Source organism: Rhizophagus irregularis, chromosome 28, assembly GCF_026210795.1.
Source record: "Rhizophagus irregularis chromosome 28, complete sequence".
Taxonomy (NCBI): domain Eukaryota; kingdom Fungi; phylum Glomeromycota; class Glomeromycetes; order Glomerales; family Glomeraceae; genus Rhizophagus; species Rhizophagus irregularis.
The window spans coordinates 2,631,476-2,655,171 of NC_089456.1; the positions used below are offsets into that span (position 1 = coordinate 2,631,476).

The 23,696-nt window shown below is 28.7% G+C and overlaps 11 protein-coding genes across 11 annotated transcripts; 3 read left to right on the top strand and 8 right to left on the bottom strand.

Moving 5' to 3' along the window:
- Positions 1 to 887: 887 nt before the first annotated feature.
- Positions 888 to 2,018, top strand: OCT59_019203 (uncharacterized protein; the record flags this gene model as incomplete). Its single annotated transcript, XM_066135864.1, has 7 exons — positions 888 to 906; positions 992 to 1,044; positions 1,128 to 1,191; positions 1,522 to 1,579; positions 1,675 to 1,725; positions 1,803 to 1,829; positions 1,973 to 2,018. The coding sequence occupies 7 exons, from the start codon at positions 888 to 890 to the stop codon at positions 2,016 to 2,018; spliced, it is 318 nt and encodes a 105-aa protein (XP_066005116.1).
- Positions 2,019 to 3,469: 1,451 nt separating this feature from the next.
- Positions 3,470 to 5,407, top strand: OCT59_019204 (uncharacterized protein; the record flags this gene model as incomplete). Its single annotated transcript, XM_066135865.1, has 1 exon — positions 3,470 to 5,407. The coding sequence occupies one exon, from the start codon at positions 3,470 to 3,472 to the stop codon at positions 5,405 to 5,407; it is 1,938 nt and encodes a 645-aa protein (XP_066005117.1).
- Positions 5,408 to 6,310: 903 nt separating this feature from the next.
- OCT59_019205 (uncharacterized protein) lies at positions 6,311 to 8,255 on the top strand (the record flags this gene model as incomplete). The annotated part of the gene is made up of 1 exon (XM_025314946.2): positions 6,311 to 8,255. The coding sequence occupies exon 1, from the start codon at positions 6,339 to 6,341 to the stop codon at positions 8,253 to 8,255; it is 1,917 nt and encodes a 638-aa protein (XP_025183987.2). The 5' UTR covers positions 6,311 to 6,338.
- Positions 8,256 to 9,600: 1,345 nt separating this feature from the next.
- Positions 9,601 to 10,014, bottom strand: OCT59_019206 (uncharacterized protein; the record flags this gene model as incomplete). The annotated part of the gene is made up of 1 exon (XM_025329591.2): positions 9,601 to 10,014. The coding sequence occupies one exon, from the start codon at positions 10,012 to 10,014 to the stop codon at positions 9,601 to 9,603; it is 414 nt and encodes a 137-aa protein (XP_025183986.2).
- Positions 10,015 to 10,940: 926 nt separating this feature from the next.
- OCT59_019207 (uncharacterized protein) lies at positions 10,941 to 11,696 on the bottom strand (the record flags this gene model as incomplete). Its single annotated transcript, XM_066135866.1, has 2 exons — positions 10,941 to 11,105; positions 11,166 to 11,696. 2 exons carry the CDS (start codon positions 11,694 to 11,696, stop codon positions 10,941 to 10,943), a joined length of 696 nt encoding a protein of 231 aa, XP_066005118.1.
- Positions 11,697 to 12,803: 1,107 nt separating this feature from the next.
- On the bottom strand, positions 12,804 to 13,364 carry OCT59_019208 (uncharacterized protein; the record flags this gene model as incomplete). Its single annotated transcript, XM_066135867.1, has 1 exon — positions 12,804 to 13,364. The coding sequence occupies one exon, from the start codon at positions 13,362 to 13,364 to the stop codon at positions 12,804 to 12,806; it is 561 nt and encodes a 186-aa protein (XP_066005119.1).
- Positions 13,365 to 14,165: 801 nt separating this feature from the next.
- Positions 14,166 to 14,629, bottom strand: OCT59_019209 (uncharacterized protein; the record flags this gene model as incomplete). The annotated part of the gene is made up of 2 exons (XM_066135868.1): positions 14,166 to 14,395; positions 14,533 to 14,629. The coding sequence occupies 2 exons, from the start codon at positions 14,627 to 14,629 to the stop codon at positions 14,166 to 14,168; spliced, it is 327 nt and encodes a 108-aa protein (XP_066005120.1).
- Positions 14,630 to 15,217: 588 nt separating this feature from the next.
- On the bottom strand, positions 15,218 to 15,490 carry OCT59_019210 (uncharacterized protein; the record flags this gene model as incomplete). Its single annotated transcript, XM_066135869.1, has 1 exon — positions 15,218 to 15,490. One exon carries the CDS (start codon positions 15,488 to 15,490, stop codon positions 15,218 to 15,220), a length of 273 nt encoding a protein of 90 aa, XP_066005121.1.
- Positions 15,491 to 15,635: 145 nt separating this feature from the next.
- On the bottom strand, positions 15,636 to 16,055 carry OCT59_019211 (uncharacterized protein; the record flags this gene model as incomplete). The annotated part of the gene is made up of 1 exon (XM_025310266.2): positions 15,636 to 16,055. The coding sequence occupies one exon, from the start codon at positions 16,053 to 16,055 to the stop codon at positions 15,636 to 15,638; it is 420 nt and encodes a 139-aa protein (XP_025183984.2).
- Positions 16,056 to 20,180: 4,125 nt separating this feature from the next.
- On the bottom strand, positions 20,181 to 20,545 carry OCT59_019212 (uncharacterized protein; the record flags this gene model as incomplete). Its single annotated transcript, XM_066135870.1, has 2 exons — positions 20,181 to 20,323; positions 20,383 to 20,545. 2 exons carry the CDS (start codon positions 20,543 to 20,545, stop codon positions 20,181 to 20,183), a joined length of 306 nt encoding a protein of 101 aa, XP_066005122.1.
- A 518-nt stretch (positions 20,546 to 21,063) lies between these two features.
- Positions 21,064 to 22,692, bottom strand: OCT59_019213 (uncharacterized protein; the record flags this gene model as incomplete). Its single annotated transcript, XM_025324862.1, has 1 exon — positions 21,064 to 22,692. The coding sequence occupies one exon, from the start codon at positions 22,690 to 22,692 to the stop codon at positions 21,064 to 21,066; it is 1,629 nt and encodes a 542-aa protein (XP_025183983.1).
- Positions 22,693 to 23,696: the final 1,004 nt, after the last annotated feature.

Consider the following 23,696-nt stretch of genomic DNA (forward strand, 5'->3'; position numbering starts at 1 on the left):
ATTCAAGGACCGTATGAGTCTATTAATAATAAAATATACATTATACAGTATATTTTTTTTTACACTCATTAGTTTTATAATAAAACATGATAAAGAAATTATCGTTACGAAAAATATTATTACTATATTTCACATACTTTATTTAACGGGTGTTCCAGTAACGTAATAGCGTAAATAATACAATATCTGATGAAGTTATAATAAATTGATTTTCACTCACTCAATTTCTAAAAAAATTAATTACCTCGTTTTACAAGATTTACAAGATGAAACAAATCGTGATTCTCAACTCAAGTTTTTTTTTTTTGGTAACACGCATTTCTTTATTACTATTTATAGTTCGATCTCACGTCTTACAGTAATAAAATTGCGACGTACCAAGTACCCAACGAAAATCAATCTTATGCGACAAATTGTAATACTTCAAAAGCATATTAAATGTCCTACAAGTCCTACGCTTCGGACAAAAATATTTTTAAATGATAATCTCTTATAACAAACGATTATTTTATCCGATATGTGAAAAATTGAAAATATCATTAGAATGACACATTGTAACAATTGAAGATGATCGAAATATTTTATATTTAAACATTAGAATTTTTAAATAATCAATGTAACTAAATTATGGAAGAAATTTTAGAGTTCGACGAGTTCAACGGAAATGGAAAATTCCTAAAAAAAAATGTTAAAAACTAAATTATCGTACTGCTGATAACTATATATATCTGATATAGAACGAGTTTGAAGATTAAGTTCGATCGCTAATTTTGACGCGTAAATAAAAAAAAAAAAAGGAAATTTGACCGATCAACTCGAACTCTGATATTTATAGGGTTAAGTACAATCTCTTATATCTTTTTTTTTAAACTATAAGTTAAATTTTTATGATTTGTATTATAGGTGGTATTAACGTATCAGATTACATTTTACTCGCTGTAATATTATTATAAACCCCAGTATCCCTCTGGATCCCCTCGTAAATAAATAGATGACGCTTTTTATAAAGCTGCTTTGAAATTATTTTTTTGCAAGATATACCAGGTGAGAAATTCCGGATTGATTTTCTTATTGAATAAGCTAGTGTTTTCCATTCATTCATATTTCTATTGTATAACTAAAAAAAGGCGAATCAGAGAGTAAAAATCGGACGATTATTACTTAATAGTTTGAGCAAACTAACGAATTTCAGTACGATATAAATGCCCTCCGCTTCGTCGACGCGAAAATTATAGAAAATTTACTGTAGTTAGGTCGTATTTTATGTGTAAATATAATATATATATATATTTTTTTTTTGAATAATAATAATAATAATAATAATTTCTTAAAGTTTCAAAAAAAAAGGAGCGGTGTACTTGATTTTATTAAATTTATAATTTTAGACATAAAGATATTCTTCTCGCGAGAGATTTGCTCTTTAGTGTAGGATTGTAGAATATAAACGCGAGAATAAGCTCTAATGACAATTGACCAGCTTTAATACCATAACCTTCACTACAATAAAAGGTCGCGTCTAAGTATATTTATATAACCCTGGCTGCGACAATCACGGAACCTTTTTATTGATTGAAGAAAGGTGGATATAAACAAATATTTATGATGAGTTTAAATGTCATGATATCTTTTATCTATTCTGAAAAAATCACCTCATCACATATATTCTGAAACCAGGGGACCGAGGATTTATAAATTTCCTCATTTACCATTCTTTCTTATAGGAAAGTTAACCTTCATCAATTATCATCAAACACACGAAAGTGATTTCCCATCTATTCTTTTCTTATGATATTGAACCAAAGCCTGTTGATCGTTCATTATTCAAAGAAGTAAGTAATCTATAATACAATTACATTTAACCTGATCATAGAAAATTATGTCAAATAATTTCATAATTAAATAGAGTATATACAAAATAATATCTTAATTTTCTAATAATTCTTAATATCTACTGCGCATGAGCGCGTTATAGCTTTACCATTAACATTACCATCGAATTGTTGAACTCGGAATTTTGATCTGTAGTTATAACATTACCATGTAGTTAATGATTCACAAAATAAAAGCGAGTCCACAATGGTTTGTTGATTTATTTTTAGTGATTTGAAAATGGAAATAATTAAAGAAAATTTTAATCCAAACATTGATGTAATTAATATATCGTTGTTGATCACTAACCATGTGAATAATTAATCACGGTCGATCGGGTTACTTCTTAAAATACTAATCATGTGAATTGCGGGCCGAATTATTAATTATTTGTTTATGATTACGAAAATGTGAATAATCAATTGTATAATAGAGCGAATTCAGTTTAAATGAAATTACACAAAGAATTCTTTATATATAAAAATTACTAAAAATAATTTTTTTTTTAAAAAAAAAAAAACAATGATGCATAAATGCATAAATGCACAATAGATATCTATCATACTCATGTTGTGTATTCATTTAATGAAAAATAATAAAAGCCAATTATTTGATATATTATCCCTTAGATGGTTAATCATACGAATTGTAGGCCACATTTATTATTTAGTATTTTTTTTGTTTTAACCTTGTGAAACACGCCATATTAATCATTGTTAAATTATATATGCAGGAAAAAGTTTTATTACCAAATTTGGAAGATAGATAGAATAAAAAGAATTCTAATAATATTATACAAACTTCCTTAATTAGAAAAGTTATTATTATTCTATCTTTAACCATAAAAAAAAATAATTTCGATTTTTTTAAATATTCCTAAAAAAGTCAAATTGTCTTACCTGAAATCGAATACTGAAACTATCTCAAGAATAATCGTGATAATAAACTAAAAATGCATGATATATAAATGGTAATATTACAATGATAAATTACTAAATTAGAAATTCATTCAAGTTAAACATTTTTATACATTATGTATGTGCGTTAAACAAATGTACCCGAATTTCTCGTGTACAAATGTTTTTATATTATGATACCAGACACTTTTTTTGTAAATCGCGGGCTGAACCGAACTTAATGTAACAGACCTCCCCGAAAATACATATAAGGTCTCATTGTTATTTTCTTTAAGTAAACAAAAATATTTACGTAAATCTTTTCTTCCTTTTTTTAGATAAATATCGACTAGAGACTTTATATATAAATCATCTATCAATCTAGGTACTACTAGATGATATTGTAATAAAGTTAGCTGATTTCAAAGAAATGAATACTGATATACTGATACGAAGTAAATGTATACAAATCTATAAATAAATTTATTGTGACCGAATTATGACCAACTTGTTTATTTTAATATATAATAAGAATAAGTTGTTTCTTATTTATCTATAGTATAATCCATCGGCTTAAAATTTTGATTAACGTTACATATTTCTTTTAAATCTTTTTAAATCACTTTGTAGGTTAATTTGGTCACGTAAAAAAAAAAGAGAAAAAAAATTATTATTTTCTTTTTGAAAAAAAAAAAACAAAAAAAATGCATTCTAAAACCAAAATTTTTATTGAAACTATTGGCTTAAAAAGTTCTATTATAAAAATCAAATTTTTAAATCCAGATGAACGATTATCCAATATTCGTAAAGAACTTGAACATGCTAATATTATTAATAATATGTTAGTATTTTCAAAAGAAATAAATAATGAATTTTTTGAAGTGGAACGAGAAGATGAAGAAAAATTTCAATTAAAAGAAATTATTACGCCTTTTAAGACTGCTAAAAAATTATATTTAAAACGACTTACTTGGAATTTCTTTAATAAACAATATAAATTGGATTATGGATGTACTATAGGTTTTGGTGAAATTAGAAGAGCCAATAAAAGGGCATTTGAAATGAATGATTCTATATTAACCGAAACAAATTCTAAAGGGATTAAAAAAGGTCAACTTAAGTTTGAATCAAAAGAAGATTGGATGAAGAAAACTAATTTATTTTTTAAAGATTATTCTAATATAAATGACCTTATAAATTCAGGATTATCAGTTGAGAGTTCACTTAATACAAATTTTGATAGAGAAACTTACCAATATATAGAAATTAGTAAATTAAAATTGACATTTAGTAAAAATAATTTAACATTAACTGATGACTTCAAAAATGTTATTATTGAAGCCATAAAATCCAAAGACCCTAAAAATTTTAGGGAAATTATTATGGAATATGGACAATTCATTCCAACTAACGTAATTTTGGGGGGAAGAGTTTATTTTAAAGGTACTATAATGTCATCAATGTCACCAGAAAATTCCTCAGCTAGTATAGATAGTATGGAAATAGAAATAGAAAGCGACCCCGATGGCTCAAAAAAGAAAACAAATTTTAATAGTATGAGATTTCTCGGAGGAAATCATCCTAAAGATAAAAAATTTAATGAAGAAGCTTGGATTAAATCATTAAATAGTTATCATACTTGGGAATGTATAGAATATAGAAAACCGAATAATATTTTTCAACTTTTACCCGATGATTTACGTAAAGAATCTTATAAATCTATCGGGAAAAAAGTTCTTTATACAAATATTATAGATTATAATTATAGATTATATGAACCCGGAATGTATGGAACTTTTGAATTAACTGATGCCGTTCCACAGAATATCTTGGAAATAATTCAAGATGAAGAAACTGATTGCGACATCTTTGCAGCAGTCGTTAATGTTGATAAAAATTCAAAAGATGTTTTCTTTAACTGTCAAATTTTTAAAGAACAAAAAGCGAGACCAAGTATCATCATTCATGGAATTCAAAAGAAATTTCGTCAACGTATATATAATTTGAAAATTGCTTTGATGATCGTCGGTTACGACACAAAATTCAATTTCATTCTTTCAGACATTGCTAATGTTGAATTAATAAAAATTAATTATGAATCAAAATTTGAACGTGAATTTGATAATATAAAATTACAACGAGAACTTGGTTCAATAATAGCAAGTGGAATCCCTTTCTTTGGAATTCCTGTATTAAGTAATTTTGATTCTTCAAATAATTCTATTATCATTGGTCATAATTTTTCAAGTAATCAATCAATAGATATATTTTCTTACAATGCAAAAATTAATCGTTATACTAAATTACCAGATTTTACATTATATTTACTTATCCTTTCTGATTACTCTAATTTGAATAATTACGTATCGATACCTTTTAATTATAAAATTTTAAAAAGTCCATTTATTCCTTTACAATCTTCACAATCAATTATTCCAAAATATATTAGTTTATATTTATCAAAAAAAGATAATGATAATTATAAACCGATTTTTTTGAAACAAGATAATGAACAAATTAAGGTTAAATACGTTCATTGTAGGTGTAATCGAACTTGTTTTGTTTGTCAGAACAAAAAAACAAAAATATCAAAAAGTGAAAGGAATATTAATTGTATATTATTTGATCCACTTATAAGGTAATTTATATTATATTTTATTTATTTTATTTAATTATTTTATTATTTATTATTTTCATTTTTCGTTATTATTATTATTATGTAATATATATATATATATTTATATTTTTTCAATAAAAATATTTTATAATTTATCAATAATATTTATAAATAAATTTTTTAAAAGTTATTTTTTACGTTATTTTTTAAAATTGTGTTATAAAAATTGAAATAATCTCTCGAACGAAAATAAACTATTGACACCCCTTTGGACGAATTGAATAATTCAAAGTCATCAATGGAATTTGCGTAATATAATTATGTAGATCTTTCCTTTTTCGGATAATGCCAGCGGGAATTTCATCTCTTAAATTGAAGATATGATTTTAAGAAATTTCGAGATTTTTTCCGATTTGTAAATCCGCCTGGTTTCTAATTTGTTTTCAATGAAAACAAAAAAATAAAGTTCAAAATATTTTTTTTTTTTGTTTTTTTTTTTTTTTTTTAAGAAACAAGGGGGTCACTACGCAAAAATGAGCTATACCGATTATATTAATTTGGGGATTATAATAAATATTAACAATTTGGTAAAGTTGCGAAGCTTGTACAACTAACATTAAATACCCACGTCATACCCAATGTCGTAAGTTTTAACAATATTTATATGATTTCTATATTAGGAAAAACATAATGACATGAAACATTTAGGAACAGTGTAACACCAAATATTGACTTGACTTGTTAGTAACACGCTTTCACACCTGTTTTCCGGTTTTATAAATTGTTTATCGGTATAGACAAATGTAACAAAAATAAAAACAATCCAAATGTTTTTGGGTAAGATCTAAGATTTATTTTAAGTGACGAGAGACCTTCGGAATATATAAAAGCATAAAATTTTTTATCAATTACTCATCTTTTTTTTATAAAAAAAAAAAAATCGGCTGATTTTTAAAATGTCTGATTTAGTAACTGTAAACGTTATTATAGTTGACGTACGAAGTTTTTTAAAAAAATTAAATAAAAATGAAAAGTTATCCAAGATTCGCGAAGTACTTTCTTGCGATGATAAATTATCATTTTTAAAAGGTAAAGATGGTAGTATCGTCGAAGATGAAGAAGAATTTATATTAAATGATATTTTTACAAAAGATGCCCGGATGGATTATTCAATATATTTAAAGAATAAAACTTATTGGGATACTTTAAATGAAAATCATAAATTGGATTATGGACGTATTATTACTGATGATGGATCTAAGACGGCTAATAAAGGAGCATTTAAATTGAAAGGTTTTAATGAATTAAAAGAAATTAATGGACACAGACAAGGAACAATCGAGATTAGTTCAAATGAAGAGTTAATAAAGAAAAGAAATTTATTTTTTAAAACTGACGGTAGCATATATAATTTTATAAAATTAGGATTAACACTTGATCAAGCACAAGGGAAAATTATTAAAGATGGGAGAAAATTAGTTTATAATTTTACCGAAGTTGCTAAAGCATCATTGAAATTAAGTATAGATAATTTAGAACCAATTAAAGAATTTATTGATGTAATAAAAGTTGCTGCAAAATCCAAAAAATTAAATCTTAAGGAAATTACTGAAGATTATGGTCTATTTATACCAACTGAAATTATTATGGGAGGAAGATTTTATACTAATGAAACTGAAATATCCTCAGAACAAAATATAGATAATACCTTTAGTGCAGAAGTTAATGTAGATGCGAATGTGGTCAAAATTGGTCATGGTACAACAAAAAATTCCGCACAATTTCATAAGGTTAATCACATGAAATCACTTGGAGGAAATTGTGATGGCGTTTTTGACGAGGATAAGTGGACGGAATCTTTAAAGGATTATCGAAATTGGGATTGTATAGAATTTAATAATCCTGTTAGTATTTTTCAACTACTACCTTTTAATTTACGTAAAGAACTTTTCGTAGCTGCCGGGAAAAAAATTCTTTTTACAGGAACTTTAAATTGTGAATATTATTTGCATCATCCTGGAAGTTATCGGAAGTTTGAATTATTAAGAAGTAATGACATTCCGAAAAACATTTTGAACATTATTCAAAATGAAGATGCTGATTGTGATTTCTTTGCAACAGCAATTGATGTTAATCATTATTCAAAAAATGATTTTTTTACCTGTCAAATTCTTAAAACAGATGAGGACAAATTAAACCCGAGTATTATTATTCATGCTATTCAAAAAGAATTTCGACCACGTACATATGAATTGAATATTGTTCTGATGGTGGTCGGTTATGATATAGATTTTAATTTCATTACAGATGAAAGTGTTGAGATAATAAAAAAGCAATATGATCCAGGAAATAATGAAAAGTTTGACCAAATAATATTACACACCACATTTAGTCTAAAGGGTACAAATATTCCTTTCTTTGGAATGCCTGTTTTAAACAGTTTGAAGGATTCGAATGATTTTCCTCCTGTAATTGGACATAATTTTCATGATATTGAATCAGATCATGAACTTAAAGTTGGAATATTTTCTTATTGTTCAAAAGATAATTGCTATCTTAATTTACCCAATTTTACATTTTGTACACTCATTATTTCAAATCCTGACGCTTATATATCATTACCTTTTAAATTTAGAATATTGAAAAAACCTTTTATTAATTTAGATTCACGGACAACATACGTCAACTGTTTACAATTATCAAATGAACATCGACCAATTTTTTTGCATCAAAAAATGAAACGAGTTAATATTGAATATGTAAAATGTAGTTGTAATAATCCTGATTGTATTTGTCACGAAAAAACTAGAAAAATATCAGGGAAAGACAATTGTAGTTGTATAATTCTTAATTATGAAAAGGTAAAAATTTGATTACTTCAAATTGATAAATTTGTGTGGGATATTAATTTCTAAATTATAAAATAATATATCATTACGTAACACACCCTTTAAATCAATTTATTGTTCACCCGTTGTATTTTTTTTTTCTTTTCTCTAAAATGTATTATGTTATACTTTTATCCTTTCAAATCATTTTCTTAAATATAATTTGAAATATTATTATATAACGATAACGTTAACGAACTAAAATAAAAAAATTAAAGTTATTATCAAAATTCAAATTAACTTTGAACGTGCCTTTGATTTTTTTTTTTTATAAAATTAATAAGACAAGTTTTTGTCCCTTACGATAATAAGAAAGGTTCTATTTCGGTTCTCGAACGAAATATATCTTTTTTTTTTTTCAAAGTTGCCGAATATGCATGTTATAATCCTATTTATACTTGCACCCATATTAAATGGGACGGAGAAATCTCATATCCCATCCCACTCATATCCCATTCCAATTCCAAAATCTTATTCCATATCTAGTCCCAAATCCCGAAATCCCGTCGAATCAGGGAAATTTGGAAATTTGATTACACAAGATTCCAAAGGGAAATTCCTGTGCCGATCGTTTAATTTTGGCCGGAATTAGTGGGATTACAAAAAATCACATTATTTTTTTGAACTAGTGCTTCGATCTGGACATCCGGGCTACACAAAATAATCCGGATTCTTTATCCGTGATCAATTATATTTAAGCAGTTGCCTTTGCAGAACAATAAGTTCATATTTATCCCGATCATTAATTTCCGCCCTATGATTACATGATTTGTTTTCTGTTTGGCAAATGTATCGTTCTTATACGATCAGGTGCTATGTTCTTATACGACGTATATGTCACATAATATAGGTCGTATAAGATAGTATGTCGTACACGTATAAGAACGATACATTTGCTTCTGTTTGATATAACCCAACAGCACCCAGAAAAATTCTTCGATCACGTGATCTGTTTTATTTATCACATCGTCACACCCTGTCCGAGTTTCACTGTTTATATTTATCCGAGGGACTTAGATTTTTTCAAGTAGATGAAATTCTATTTGTCACGTTTTATTCATCACATCCTAAATTCTTCGATCACGTGTCAGTGCATAACGCCGGCCGAGTTCGAAGAATTTTCTGGGTGCCGTTGGGGTAGTTTTCTGTTTGGGATCCATTATCAGGTGTCATGTGTCAGGCATTCTGGCCAACTTTGAGGACGTGGTTTTTTCCAATCCATAGTTTTGCGATTCCGGTCCTTTTTCAGCCAAAGGCTTCAAAAGATGTAGGCTAACCCAGTTTGAAGTCAGAAAAAAAAATATACTAAAATTGAGAATGATGTAGGAAATTAGATATTAGATAAAATGCTTACTGCATTAATTAATATCATATTAACCCGTTTGATCTGCCCTAAAAAATCAATATCATCTGTTTGGGTTGCTTTATCCAAAGAATCTGTTTGAGTTGCTTTATCAGAAAAACTATTATCCTCTGTCTGCATTCCAGTATCCATACTATAGACAAAAGCCCTTCGATTTTTTGCTTGTTCATAAACAATTAATTTATTGCGCAAATATTGCTCAATCCGATCACTTTTTTCTGTAATTTCTTTTGGCAAAACAGGATTGCGCTTTATTATAAGTAATTGATCAAAAGCTCTTTTGATTAGACTTGGTGGCATTTTATCTATAATAGGCTTATAATCAGGATAGAAAGTGGGTATTTCCGCATATAAGTCAATGGTCTCTTCAATGTCTGTCATTTAGTAACGAATTTACTACATTTAATCTGAGTAATGTTCAAGTGTTAAAATCCCCAGAATGCTAAAAATAATGATTATGAAGTAACATAAATAAAATACATTCATCAGATAACACCAGTGTCTAAAATTCACTTGCGGAGCTTGCGGAACGCATGTGATTTTTTTTTTCCGCTTGTAAATTTAAAATACATATGCGGATTCTGCAAGGAAATTTTTGGATATTTTACAAATTCCTGCATATAAATTTAAATATATGCAAATTCCGCAAGTAAATTTAAATAATCCGCATTCAACCTATTTTTTTTTGTTGCGGGTCCGCAAGTAAAAAAAATTTTGAATTTTAGACACTGGATAACACCCGCATATGACAGTAACGTAACCAAAGGTAACAACATATACACAGTTGCCTGATGTGGGTGAACTTTATTGATATATGTTTTCAGAGCATTATTTTTTCACTACAGTATAATAGATATTGCTGGTCACAAGTGCAATAATCTTGGCGTGGTAAACAAATGGTATTCGACACAGTAAATAATTTATGATCTCATAAAGTATCAAGCATTTTATTACAAAGAAGGAAAACTCAATATATGTAATATGCATTATAATCTCATATCAGAAAAATAAAAATGTGCAATTAATAATATAATTAGATGAAGCGAAACTTATACAAAATAAGTCTTACAACAATCAAACTACTACACAAATTTTTTTTTAACAACATTTGAGACGCATGATAACCTATTGATTAACGCGTTGTTTACGTGGCTTAAGTGCATGTTCCATTCGAAAATGCTTCGTAAATCTGTGATTATTAGTAAAGGTTTCCGTACATTTAGGACAAGGAAATCTAGTATCATCATCCGACGATGATGAACCTGAATCTTGCTGTAATCATTTCATGAAATAAATAAGTGGTAAGATTAAAATAAAATAATCAATGATAAATCGTCACAACATATTTGCGAAATAGATTCTTCAATCATCTCAACATCCAATTCGAAGCCTGGAAGAATTTCTTGACCGCTAACCCAGGTATTCATACTTCTCCATCCATGTTCATAATGACGTACAGTATTATTTTCGTTCTATCTCCATGAATGGATATTTCCCTGTAGTTGGCCGTTATTATCTTGCCCGATGCTAACCAGAAATCCTAACTCCACAGACGTTCCCGGTGCAAAGAATTCATTTCTAAATCTATCATCAAATGCTTGGAATTCTGATTCACTTTGAATGAAATCAACCTCAACAACAAATATTGGAGTAAAGGGTTGACCTTGAAAGGTCCAATTTTGTAATGCATTCAAGCTACGGGTCGTTTGTCTTGGTGCGAATGTAACGTCTGGTGCTCGAAGTGTTCTCGCTCCTCCAACGTTGAAGTCAAACCCGCCTTGAGACGAAGTGATTCTCCCATTTTGGTGAGTTTCAATGTTCCAGTTACCTAACTGTCTTACAATCTCGGCAACAACTGCTGCTCTAGCAATAGGAACCTGAGGCATTGGGATTAATTTTCCGTTTTTGTATTCGAAGAGGTTAACTGGTTTTCCGTCAAGTTGTATAGTGCGGGTCTTAAGTTGGTCGTTTATATACTCGAACTCTTTGAAGGTATAAACCTTCTTGAGGTCTATATTTTCAAGATCTATTTTCTCACAGTAAACTTTAAACGCGTTCGCCATGGTTGTAGGAATAAAGTACGAAAAATTTTTTAATACTAAAAATTCGTTTTTATGACTTTTACGTTACACAAGTGAATGAGCCAATGACTTACTCCTGTTGAAGATGGAAGTAATCCCCTTACTAATATAGTATCTGATGTATGACGTAATAGCGATCAAGAGAAGAACTTGCGTAGTCCCTCTCCCTCATAGTCACTCACGAAACTGCATCGTAACAAAAAATTTAAGATCTAAATTAATTTTGAGTATGAGTAACCACTAAATTGAGAACTATCGAAACTACTGCGACGTAACAAAATCTAAATTAATTTTGAGCGTAAGTAACCAATAAAATTGAGAACTATCGATAAATATTATTAAATTATTTTACACGTATATAAATATGCTATCCTAACTCCCTTTAAACATGATTTATTTATTTATTTATTTTATGTCAAGCAGGCAGCGTACAAAGTATTGCTATTTTACAATACAATAGGCGTTACATCAGTTTCGCTATCATCTAGTAAAAAAAAAAACCAGACCCTCACTTCTAAGAAAAAGAACCTCCTACTCTCTACCACGACCAATAAAGAATAGCAATAGAACCCAATAAAACAAAAATAAGTAACCATGGAACCCTAAAAAATAAAAAGAAAATAATAATAATAAAAAGAAATTCTATTGCTAAGTATAGTGGTTCTAATTTTTATAAGTTGTAGGTGACTAGACATGTGAAATAAAATGGTCGTTTATTCTATAGTGGTGATCTATATTGTTAGATGATAAAACGTCTACATGATTGTAAAATGGTCCACTATGTAAAAAGTTCGAAAATAAGTATGGTTCTTATAATTCCTGAAATCAAAATGTGGGGCGAAGTTCGTGTGGAAGCGTTAGCGACACTGCGCGTCTGTTTACCTACATTTCTATAATTTTTTGCATAATTTTTAAAATCTCTCTTGGTAATTCCATTTTCAATTTACTAGGTTTTCCATTCTTTAATACGAACTTTCCAAATATTAGACTTGATGGTATTACTACAAATTTGAAGGAACGGAAATATAACGCGTTCGATGTTTTTCTTCTTGTTGGTATGGATGCTGAAAATGCCGTAAAGGTCATTTGTCACATAAGAGCGTAATAGCAAAAGTGCATTGGGATGTATGGGTTCATTTCGAAAACTCCATCTAAAAGTGGGAAATGTTTCACACTGTCGTTTATACAAAGTGACAGTTTGTCAGCTGCGTCTGATAGAATACCGATTAAAGTGGAAGCAAGTGATTGGAAGGTGTCGCGAATATTATTGTATTGTGCAGGACTACGCCAAAGGTGATTGTTTGTTTCAGTATCAGCTTTACATAATAGACATGTCGTATGATTTTTGAAAAGTTTCGGAAAGTTGCGATTAAGTATATCTAATGTTGGTAGATTAAGCGTAGAACATTTAATTTTCCAAGCGGTGTCTTTGGTGTGTTGTGTACTTGTGGCTGTTTCGTGACCATTATAATTAAACCATTTACTGGTACACGACCAGTTAATAATATGTTGTGCCGTGGCTTCTTTGATGTCAATTAATGAAGGGTGATTGAGGTAGTCTTCTATCCTTTTGTAGTTGGAGATAGTTCCTATACATTTACGAACATCTTTGTCTATTGGAATTTCATTATTCCATGTAGTAGTAATCATTTGCGAAGGTAAATGTCTATGGTTGATACTCGTCAGTGTTTGATGAAGATGACCAACTTTAGCTTGAGCGTCAGCTATGTCATTAAAAGCGTTATTAGAATGAGCTTTGACTTTATAAAGCTTTATATGAAGGTTCAATTTGTCTATAATATAGTGTACAGTTGACCAGAGAATATTATTGTTAATTTTGTTGAAACGTCTCGGAGAAATAGAGATGAGATTGGACGATTTGTGAAAAGTGTCAATAGCGGCTTGAGAGTCCGTATAAATGTTTATAGAGCTGTTTTGCGGAGAGACGATCAAGGCGGTAAGAATGGCCATTGTCTCAGCCTTCGTAGAAGAAGGGAAGAATTCGAGTGAACCATTGTGGGTAATATTGACATCAGTTAAATTAAAAGTTGTCCATTCATAACCCATATAAAATCATTTTGCTTAGCTTCGGAATCATAAGATCCATCGGTATAGAAATCTATAAAATTAAACGAAGATAATAAATCAGATAAGTATTTAAGTTCGTTAATAATTTCTCTATTAACAATTAATTGATTTATTAAATTATGGTTGCATGATGAATTGAGATTAGAATTTGGTGGTAATGAAAGTAAGGGACGAGTCGAGGGAATATGATTATGTTGAATTAAATGATCATTATATGTTAATAGACGGTAATGTGGGTGACTAAATTTTAAAATATGAAATTTGTCATAACGATAATAGTAATTTTTTTTTCATGTTTAACGATAAGATGTTGATCAAAATACTATTAGAATATTTCAATTGAACAATCAATACATTTGGGTTTTAAGAGCCTACATAATAAGGGTAGTGAAGAGAGCATCCTTGACAAGGGATTATTGTGTTGGTTTGCGAACGTGGAGTATTATGATAATTTGAAGTATCCAAATTTCTATGAATCCAATGTTCTGCGTATAATATAGGAACTGTATTTGGAAAATGTGTAGCCGTAAGAATTTTTCCATAAATCACGTCCGTGATGGCAGGAGCCCATGAAGCAATCCATTTTGGTCTTCCTTGTAAATGGATAGGTTCGTCATTCAGTTTGTTGGAGGCGTTTTTGGTCGAGTAATTTGTGTTTTGAATAATAGGATGGTCGAGATTAAAATTTAATCTCCTTGTGTTATTGGTAAGAGCGATGAGGAATTTGTACCATCTCGGAGTTCTTCCGTACTTGTTTTGTACTCTTTAATCTTTTGATATTCATGGAGATACGCTGAACCAATTGTGATAATTTGGTCCAAGAACATGATACCTTTTTTTCAAACTATTAATATGGCTAAATAAATGTTTAGGATCAATAACATAATGAGCAATAGGGTGATTACCACCTTTGGTTTTGAAATTAAATTAGTTGATAACGACAAATTATAAAAACATAAAAAGGCAAATAAATATTCTGATCATGAAAATGAACGTAACGGAATATCAAAAAGGGAAAAAAAATCAATAGGAGATGTAGGTAGCCAATATTTTTGTTGGCTTAATAAAAATAAAAATTTCAAAGTATTTGATGTGTGAGGACAATTTGTTTGTGCGATGAATAAGGACACTTACACTTTTATCTGGTTGTCAAATATATTAATTATATGTGGATAAATTTATTTATTTATTTATTTATTTATTTATTTATTTTAAGGTAGGCCAGGAGAATACATTGATAATTTAAACTAATTAAAACAAAAAATTATAAAAACACACAATGTAGAATCATCGCTCAATAAATCGAGCCCTGACTAGAATTGTATAAAAAACTAATCTAAAACCCAGCCGAAATAGAATAGGTATTAATAGTAATAAATGCGCACACTAAGATCTAATTCTAGAAATGTAGGTAGCTATACCATTAAAATAGAAGAACGCTGTGGAAAAGCAAAGGTGGGTAACTCTATATGCAAGTCATTGGTTAATTGATCGAACATTGTATCACTATGTAAAAAATTAGAAGAAGCAAGAATAATAAAAATGAGATCAGCTCGATTGAAATAATTTCGTACAGAAACTGTTTGAGGACATATATATCCAAAATCTTGAGGTTGACGACGTCGGTTACTTTGATTATTACGTGAACGTTGATAGCGTTTAAAGCTATTTTTGTTGATGCCTAGCATACGTTTTTTATCTTTTCAAGCCAAAGATCTAATTTTCCATACATTTTTTTTAATTAACCCGGAGGAGACATCCATGAATTTGAGAAGCGCCTTAGTTGTGGCTATATGAGTATTAAAATGTACACGGAAACTTCTGTATAAATCTTCAGGCACATAAGATCGCAGTAACGTTATCGGTAATAGCCCTAATGTCATTTAATGACCAACAAAATACATTAGAATATTTGATCGTATCTGTGATACAAAGATTCAATTTGTCAGCATCCTTGTGTAGGATGTCTTGCGCTAAAATTGCCAGTTCCTGAAAAGCAGAACGAATGTGTGGTAATAAACTAGGACATTTCCATAAATCATGGTCGTTAGTTTCTGAATTATTATGACATAACATACAATTAATGTTATCTTTGATAAGATCCGGGAAGTTACGATTAAGAACATCTAATGTTGGTAAAGTATTGGTTGAAGTCTTCATCTTCCAACTGACATCTTTACTATGTTGATCACAAGTGGAATCGTTACATGAATTAAGAGAAAAGAATTTTGAAGATACCGGCCAATTAATCATATGTTTTTTAGTGGATTCTTGAATATCTGCCAAATTGTGATGATTGAGGTGATTATCAATCAAACGGTAATCAATAATTTTACCCATATATTTTCTGATATCTTTATCTAAGTTAACTTCGTCATTCCAGATCAATGAAACGTTTTGTGATGGAATACCTCGGGTATTAATATTGGTTGACACGGATTTGAATCGTCCTGATTTAGCAAGTTCATCAGCTCTATCATTATGAGCGTTGGTAGAATGTGCTTTAACTTTTTCGAATTTCACATTGAGGGAAAGTGTTTTGATGATGTGATGGATCGCTGACCATAAAGAAGTATAATTAATTTTATTAAAACGTCATGGTGAAATATGATGTAGTTGTGCTGATTTGTTAAAGCCGTCTATTGCAGCTTGAGAGTCTGTAAGAATAAGGATTGTTGCGTTAGATGGTAATAAGATAATTATAGCCGTTAAAATGGCCATGATTTCAGCTTTAGTAGAAGATGGTAGATGCTTCAAGGCGCCACGATAAAAGGCATTAAAATCGGGTATATTAGGAATGTGCCATCCAAAGCCCATATGGAATTCATTTGTAGAAGGAGAACGATTAAACGAGCCATCTGTGAAAATTTCAAAGTAGTTATGATTTTGAACGTTCTGTGCCAATGACCATAAATCTGCTTGTATAACACGTTCTTTAATAAGAGACGTGATTAATTGGTAAGTTTTATTAGCAGGTGAAGCATTATCTAAGGTGTCCAAAAGAGATGTCCTGGAGGGTAACAAATTATTACGGATTAAATAGTCGTTGTAAGCCACTATTTTATAATGTTCGTGGTTGTGTTTTATAACCTTGACGTTGTTTAATAATCGTCCAGGAAGCCATGAGGCGTATTGTTGAATATTATGTTTTTGTAGAGCATAAATTTTTATTATTCTTGGATAAGGAATTTTAAGGATACAATTGATTCTATTGTCTCCTACATAGTATAGAAAGTGTAATTTGCAGCCAGGACAAGGTTGAAGAAGATTAGGACGTGAGCGAGGTGTAGCGATAGAAGTATTGATAGGAATTTTAATCCAATGTTCAGCAAATAACATAGGGCCGCTAGGGGAGTAGTTTGTAGTCATAATTGCTCTTCCATATACAGCATCAGTAATATTTTGAGACCATGTAACTATCCATTTACTAGGACCTGTATGGTTTTGAACTTCGACAGATATAGGTGGAGGTAGGGATTGGAATCGATTCCCATTATTAGAATCGATTCTAAAATCGATTAATCGCGATTAATCGTTTCGCAAATACCGATTTTTTTTTATACTATTTATAATAGGTGTGTTTAAACACATATCACGTGATTACAAAAATTACAGTGATCGACGAACAAATTTCCTTTTTTGGAAATTTGTACAACCTTGTGCGATGGCAACTTGAATTTTATTGGGAGATAAAATTTCCTTTTTAGGAAGTTTGTGTTCCGTCACGTGATTCGCGGGCGGAATTATGAATTTGGCCAAAATTAACTATTATGAACAAATAATAATTTACGGTCAAATTAACGAAACTGCGCCACAATAAGTAGATTCGATTTTTATTCGAGATTTGATTTAAAATCGATTCTTATCGATTTTTGATAGTTTCGATTTTAATCGAATCTTTTCCGATCCCTAGGTGGAGGTCGTAAGCGTTCCACACGTGGGTTTTGAATAATGGGCTTGTTCAATTCTATGTTGAGATGATTATTGGTACTAGATATGGTAAGATGGTTTTTGAGAAAATTATACCATCTAGGTATACGTCCTTGTTTGTTCTGTAAGCTTTCCTTAATTTTATTATATTCTTCTAATAAATATGCAGAGTCAGGTGTAATGACTTGGTCAAGAAACATAATTCCTTTGGAGCGTAGACTCATGATGTGACTATAGAGAAATTTTGGATCTATAATATAATGTGATATAGGTATAGTACCACCTTTAACACAAAAATTAATATTAGTATTAATTGAAATGTTATAATATCTAAAAAATACAAAAAGACTTTCTAAACGAGTAAAACTTTTTAAAGGGCGATCAAATGAAGTAAAAAAATCAAAAAAATTAAAAGGGAGATTATATTGATATTGTGATAATAACATAAGAAATTTAATTATGTTACTAGTGTGTGGACAATTTGCTTGTGCAAGAAATAGGGAGGATTGGGCTTTTAACTGATTGTCAAAGATGTTAACGATATGGGGATAAATTCTACTATGAATTACTAAATTGTAAGTATTATGCGGTAATTGTAGAGAATTTTTAAAAAGGGTTCCGAGTTTGGAATTAAGTTTGGTACAATAAGAAGAGGGTAGAAAAATGTGTTGTGATAAATATTCAATTCGCGGAATGATCACTTTGTTAATTACATAAATCACGTAATCATGCGTGAGTTTTTTCCTACGAATCAGAAATGAGGTATAATTAACCATCTTATTGATTTTTGCTATGGTAGTTGAATTATTACCATCGGCGTGAAGGTATACACCTAAAATTCTTGTGCCTTTGACCATCGGTTGGAGGTTGACATTAATTAATTCACTACCAAAGTGAAGTTGGATGGTGGTGTTGTCAGCATAGCGGACATCCCTATTTTATCACTGATCATTTGTCGATCATTTGCTGATCATTTATTCAATTATCACATAATATAATACCGTTGCTAAAAAAATTTACATAATAAATATATGCTCAAATTTCACAAATAACTTAAATTTAGTTTTAATTTATTGTATATTAAATTTCATTAGAAACATTTTAGCTTTTAATATTATTTGGCATATATTTATTCATTTTACGAAATTATTCACTAAATATGTTACTAATAAAAAACCTGCATTATTAATCAGATCACTGCATTATTTTTTTTATAGATTCTACATAATATAAAGAATATTTGTGCGAAGTTTTGAGTTTCGCCCATGCATATTCATCTCCGCCCATCAAATTTTGTCTGATGATTGGCAAAAAATTATGAATTATCACATATGAATAATGTGTTATAAAATATTAAAAAATTATACCAATATTTATATAATTAAAATTATATAATAATTCAATGCTTAGCTTATATTTCCATAATTTTTTTACCACATTATTTTGAAAATATTTGTGGCTTTTGCAATAAATTTTAAAATTGGAATTATGTGATCGGCAAATGATCGGCAAGGTGATATAAGCATGTCCGCCATGCTGTTGTTGTCGTTAACTTCTTTTTTATCATTGGATAAAAGAACGGTTTTATCCTTATTAATTTTGATATTAGTGAGTTGGTAAAATTCATCCGCTATTTCCAATTTTTTTTCCAATTGAATTAAGTCGCTAGCAAGCCATGTCATGTCATCTAAATATCCTAAAACTTTAACAGATAATTTTTCTCTGTGTCAATCTTCTGAATCATCATTAATATGTTTCGGTAATGAGACTTCGTAGTTAATACCTTCAAAAGAGGACTTATTGATTCTTTCAAACATGGGATCGTAATATATTACCCAAAGGAGGGGACAAATAGATCCTCCTTGATCTATTCCATTAATGACATTGTATTGATCACCTATACTATCTTGAAATAGGACGGAATTTTTCCTATCTGTAAAGAGATTTAGTATAAAAGTAATAAGATTGTTTGGAATCCCTATGCGTAAAAGAGCTCGTTGTAGTAAAGATATTTCAACTCTATCATATGCTTTCGAGAGATCTTGGATCATTATATATAGTTTCTTTTTTAATTGTTTAGCCGCAGTAATGTCCATACCAGATACACGAGGAACCTTGCGTATCGGTACGGTTATTTTGTTGAAGAATATCATTTGAACTCAAATAAAAGTTTAATCTGGCATTGATGATTTTGACAAGTAATTTTCTAAACGTATCTAATAGTACTATGGGACGTGTGTGTTTGATATCATTATCCCACCAAGTAGGTTTGGGGATGGGATATAGGAGTGCGTGTTGCCAAGATTCAGGGATAATTCCATTTTCTAAAATATTGTTGTAAAAGGAGACCAGTATGTCCAGAAAAGTAACGGGTAATTTTTTGATTAATTCATAAGTGATGCCGGATGGTCCCGGCGCTTTATGGTTTGGTAATGATTTAATCATCTGTTAAAGTTCAGAAAGTGTTATGGGAGCGGCTAATAATTTGATAGCGTCTGGATTTATATTTGATCTGGGTGAATAATAAGGTCGCCAGGATTCTGGCATTGGATTTAGACCATTGTATACCATCGGTGATTTGTTTGATGAACCTATGTTTTGAAAATGGAAATTAACTTTTTCATTAATAAGTTGATGATCGGTCGTGTACAAGATTCTTCATATTTTAAACGATCTAGGATAATTTTTTGCGGATTTCTTTCTAAAATTGAATTAAGTGCACGTTTTTGATTGTTCTTGATATCATCATTTCTTCTATTAATAAAATATTCTATCTGTTGAAGATTCCAGTCACTACGTTCTTTAGATATCATGTTATTAATATAATTATATGTGGATAAATAGTATCATGAACTCGTTTATTATAAAACTCTTTCAAATCACGTGATTCTGGATAAATCACTTATTCGGCACTTTGAGCCGAATAACTACATGGATCCATAGTATTTTTCTAAATTGAATATAGCACTGTACCATACATACATTATATCATACTTATTATCTATATACTCTTTTGTTATAAAGGATTTAAAATATTGTCAGGACTAGTTTGACGATTTTTTATATTATTTTTTAGTTAATATTAAATTTTAACCAAATTAATAAAGAATTTGTTAAAATAATGGAATTATACAGATAATAACAAATGCAATACCATATGTTCAATTTTAACATGACTTAAGCTATAAAAAAACAAATTTTATTGTATTTTAAATTATTATTTTTAAAACATAAATAAATAATGTTCATAGTACCTTTTAATAACTAAAAATCTCATTGAGATTATTCCAATACATAATTTATCTTTAAATTTTTAAAGTCTTAAAAAGGTTTATTCTTTAAATACTTCTAATATATCATTAATACTATCAATATCATTTCTTAAAATATAATAATCTAAAATTTGAATATCATATAATTTAAATTCTTTCACTATATCTTTCAGAGAAAACCAATTTTTTTTATCAGAAATTTCTGAAATAGCCAAATATTTAACTCTTTTCTTTTTCATAATATATTCCTTTATATAAGGATAAATATCTACATATTTTTCTTTCCTTTTAATTTTAATTAACAATTTTTTAATAAAAGTATTTTGAGAATTCTTTAAGAATATTTCTAAATCACTTTCATTAATTGAAAGACACAAATTCAAATAATCTAATTTAAAAGGAAGAATTTGTCCTAAATTTTGTAATATAATAGAACTAAAATTATTATTGTCATTATTGTCAATAGTGACATCAATTACAAGACAATTAAGACTCTGTTTAATATTATCAATTAAATTGAATACTAAGTTAATATTCTGATAATTTATCCCAAGGCCTAATAATAAAAATTTAATTTTACTACAATATTTTGTAACTGATTTAAATAATTGCGATGATTGTGGTTTATTTTCTACAAAAATTCCCAAATTTTCTAAATAACAACCAAAATGTTGTAATAGAAGATCTAATGGTTCAAATTGTGGTACTTTACGCAAAATTAAAGATTTCAGTTTAAATTTAAATGGTTTAGTAATATTAATAATTTGTTGAACAAATTTAGTATCTATACAATGACAATTAATAATATGAATTGATTCTAAAACATTTAATTGATTAAATACTTCATTTAAAATAATTATATTTTCAAAATTAATATGATAAAATATGATTGTGTTTAATGTATTTGAACAATTAGGATTTTTTAATGATAATAATGATTGGTACAAAGGAAATTTATTTGATCTAAATAATATTTTTCTAAGATTTTTTTGAGAATTAATAATTTGTGATAAACTGTTTTCCATTATTTGTTGGTGTTTATAGTCATTATAATATTGAAATGATTGACTAAGAGATGAAATTGAATTGCAATTAGAACTTAGAAATGTTAAAAATTTTGTTGAAGATTCAGATATTTTCAAAAGATCTAATTTCAATTTTTTTATATTACCAATGAAATTTGAATTTTGTAAAATTAATTCAAAAATATCATCAAAACTTCCTAATAAAACTTTTAAACTATATAAATTTACTTCATTTTCAATGAATATTTGAATCAATGATTTACAAATTAATTTTATAAAGTTTGAATTTTGCAAATTATTATTAGTTTCTGAAGTTCTAATAGTTACTTCCCAATATTCAATAGATTTACTAATTTTATTTATATCCAAATGTTTAATAAAACTAGGATATTTAAATAATGTATTTAAAGGAAATAAATCTTTATTCATTCCATATTGAATTAATTTTGTTTTATCATCATCATTTAAATTATATAAATAAATTTCAATAAAGTGATAATTTTTAGGAAATTCAATTGAAAATGGATTTTCCCATAATAATGGAATTGCTAAATTACACCATAATCTATTAACCAATATACATGAATATAGTGTTTTATAATCTTGATGAAAATATTGTAAAATTTCATCTAATAATTCTGGTAAAATCTTTGAAAATGCCATTACGTTAAGTGAAAAAGAAAGAAGAAAAAAAGGGTTTGGGCTGCAACTTCGTTTTGTCGCACAAGTATTTTATGCAACGTTTAAATTTCTTATTGGTTCCCTATTACAGTATACAGATCCTCATCACATGATGATCATCATTTTAACGATGAATTATTTTTTTAAATTATTATTTTAAAAAAAAATCTTAACGTACCTGCTGATTTATCACCTAAGTTATTACAGGTCCCTGACCGAACCAAAAAGATATCAGTAATAAAAAAAGGAAGACAGAAAAAATCGTATGACTACCTACCAAAATCCGCAGCATCCAGTATTATTTAAAAATACTTGATCAGGGGTTATGTAGTACTAAGAAAATCGTGACAGATAAATCAACTGATGAAAACAAAAGTCAAAAGAATTTAAGTCAAATAAAGTATTACAAATTACGATATACTAATTTCACAAAAAAAAACCTTATCAAAGCTAAAAAAAATCTGTCACGTTTAGATTATCCACTGTATAAATAATTTGGATTGTGTAATATGTAAACGCGTAATAAAATCGATCCATTTTTTATATATTCCGTCTTTTTTCCGTGAAGGCTCGTATTTCCGGAATTAATAACCTTATATCCCGGAATTAATCGAATTATTTACATTTTCCGTGAATGGATCCGGGAAAGGCACATTTTTACGGAGTTTTTACAGAAATAACGGATAAAATTTTTTATAGTGAAGGGAATGTGTCTGCGCCATCTATTCTATGGTCAGAATAATTTGGTTGGCTGTCAAGGTCACATGTACGTTCCGACGGCCAAATACCGATTAACATTTCATTCATAAGACGATTAATTTGCCGCGGCAGATCGTACTACCGCAGCTATCCGAACGTTAATTTTTTTTTGGTCTTTTTTTTAGACTTTTTTCTTTTGGTCTCTTTTTAGACTGAATTTTTTTTTAATACTATTTTTTTAGTTTCCCATTTCCTTTTAATATTATTTTTTCGGTTTTTTTAGACTG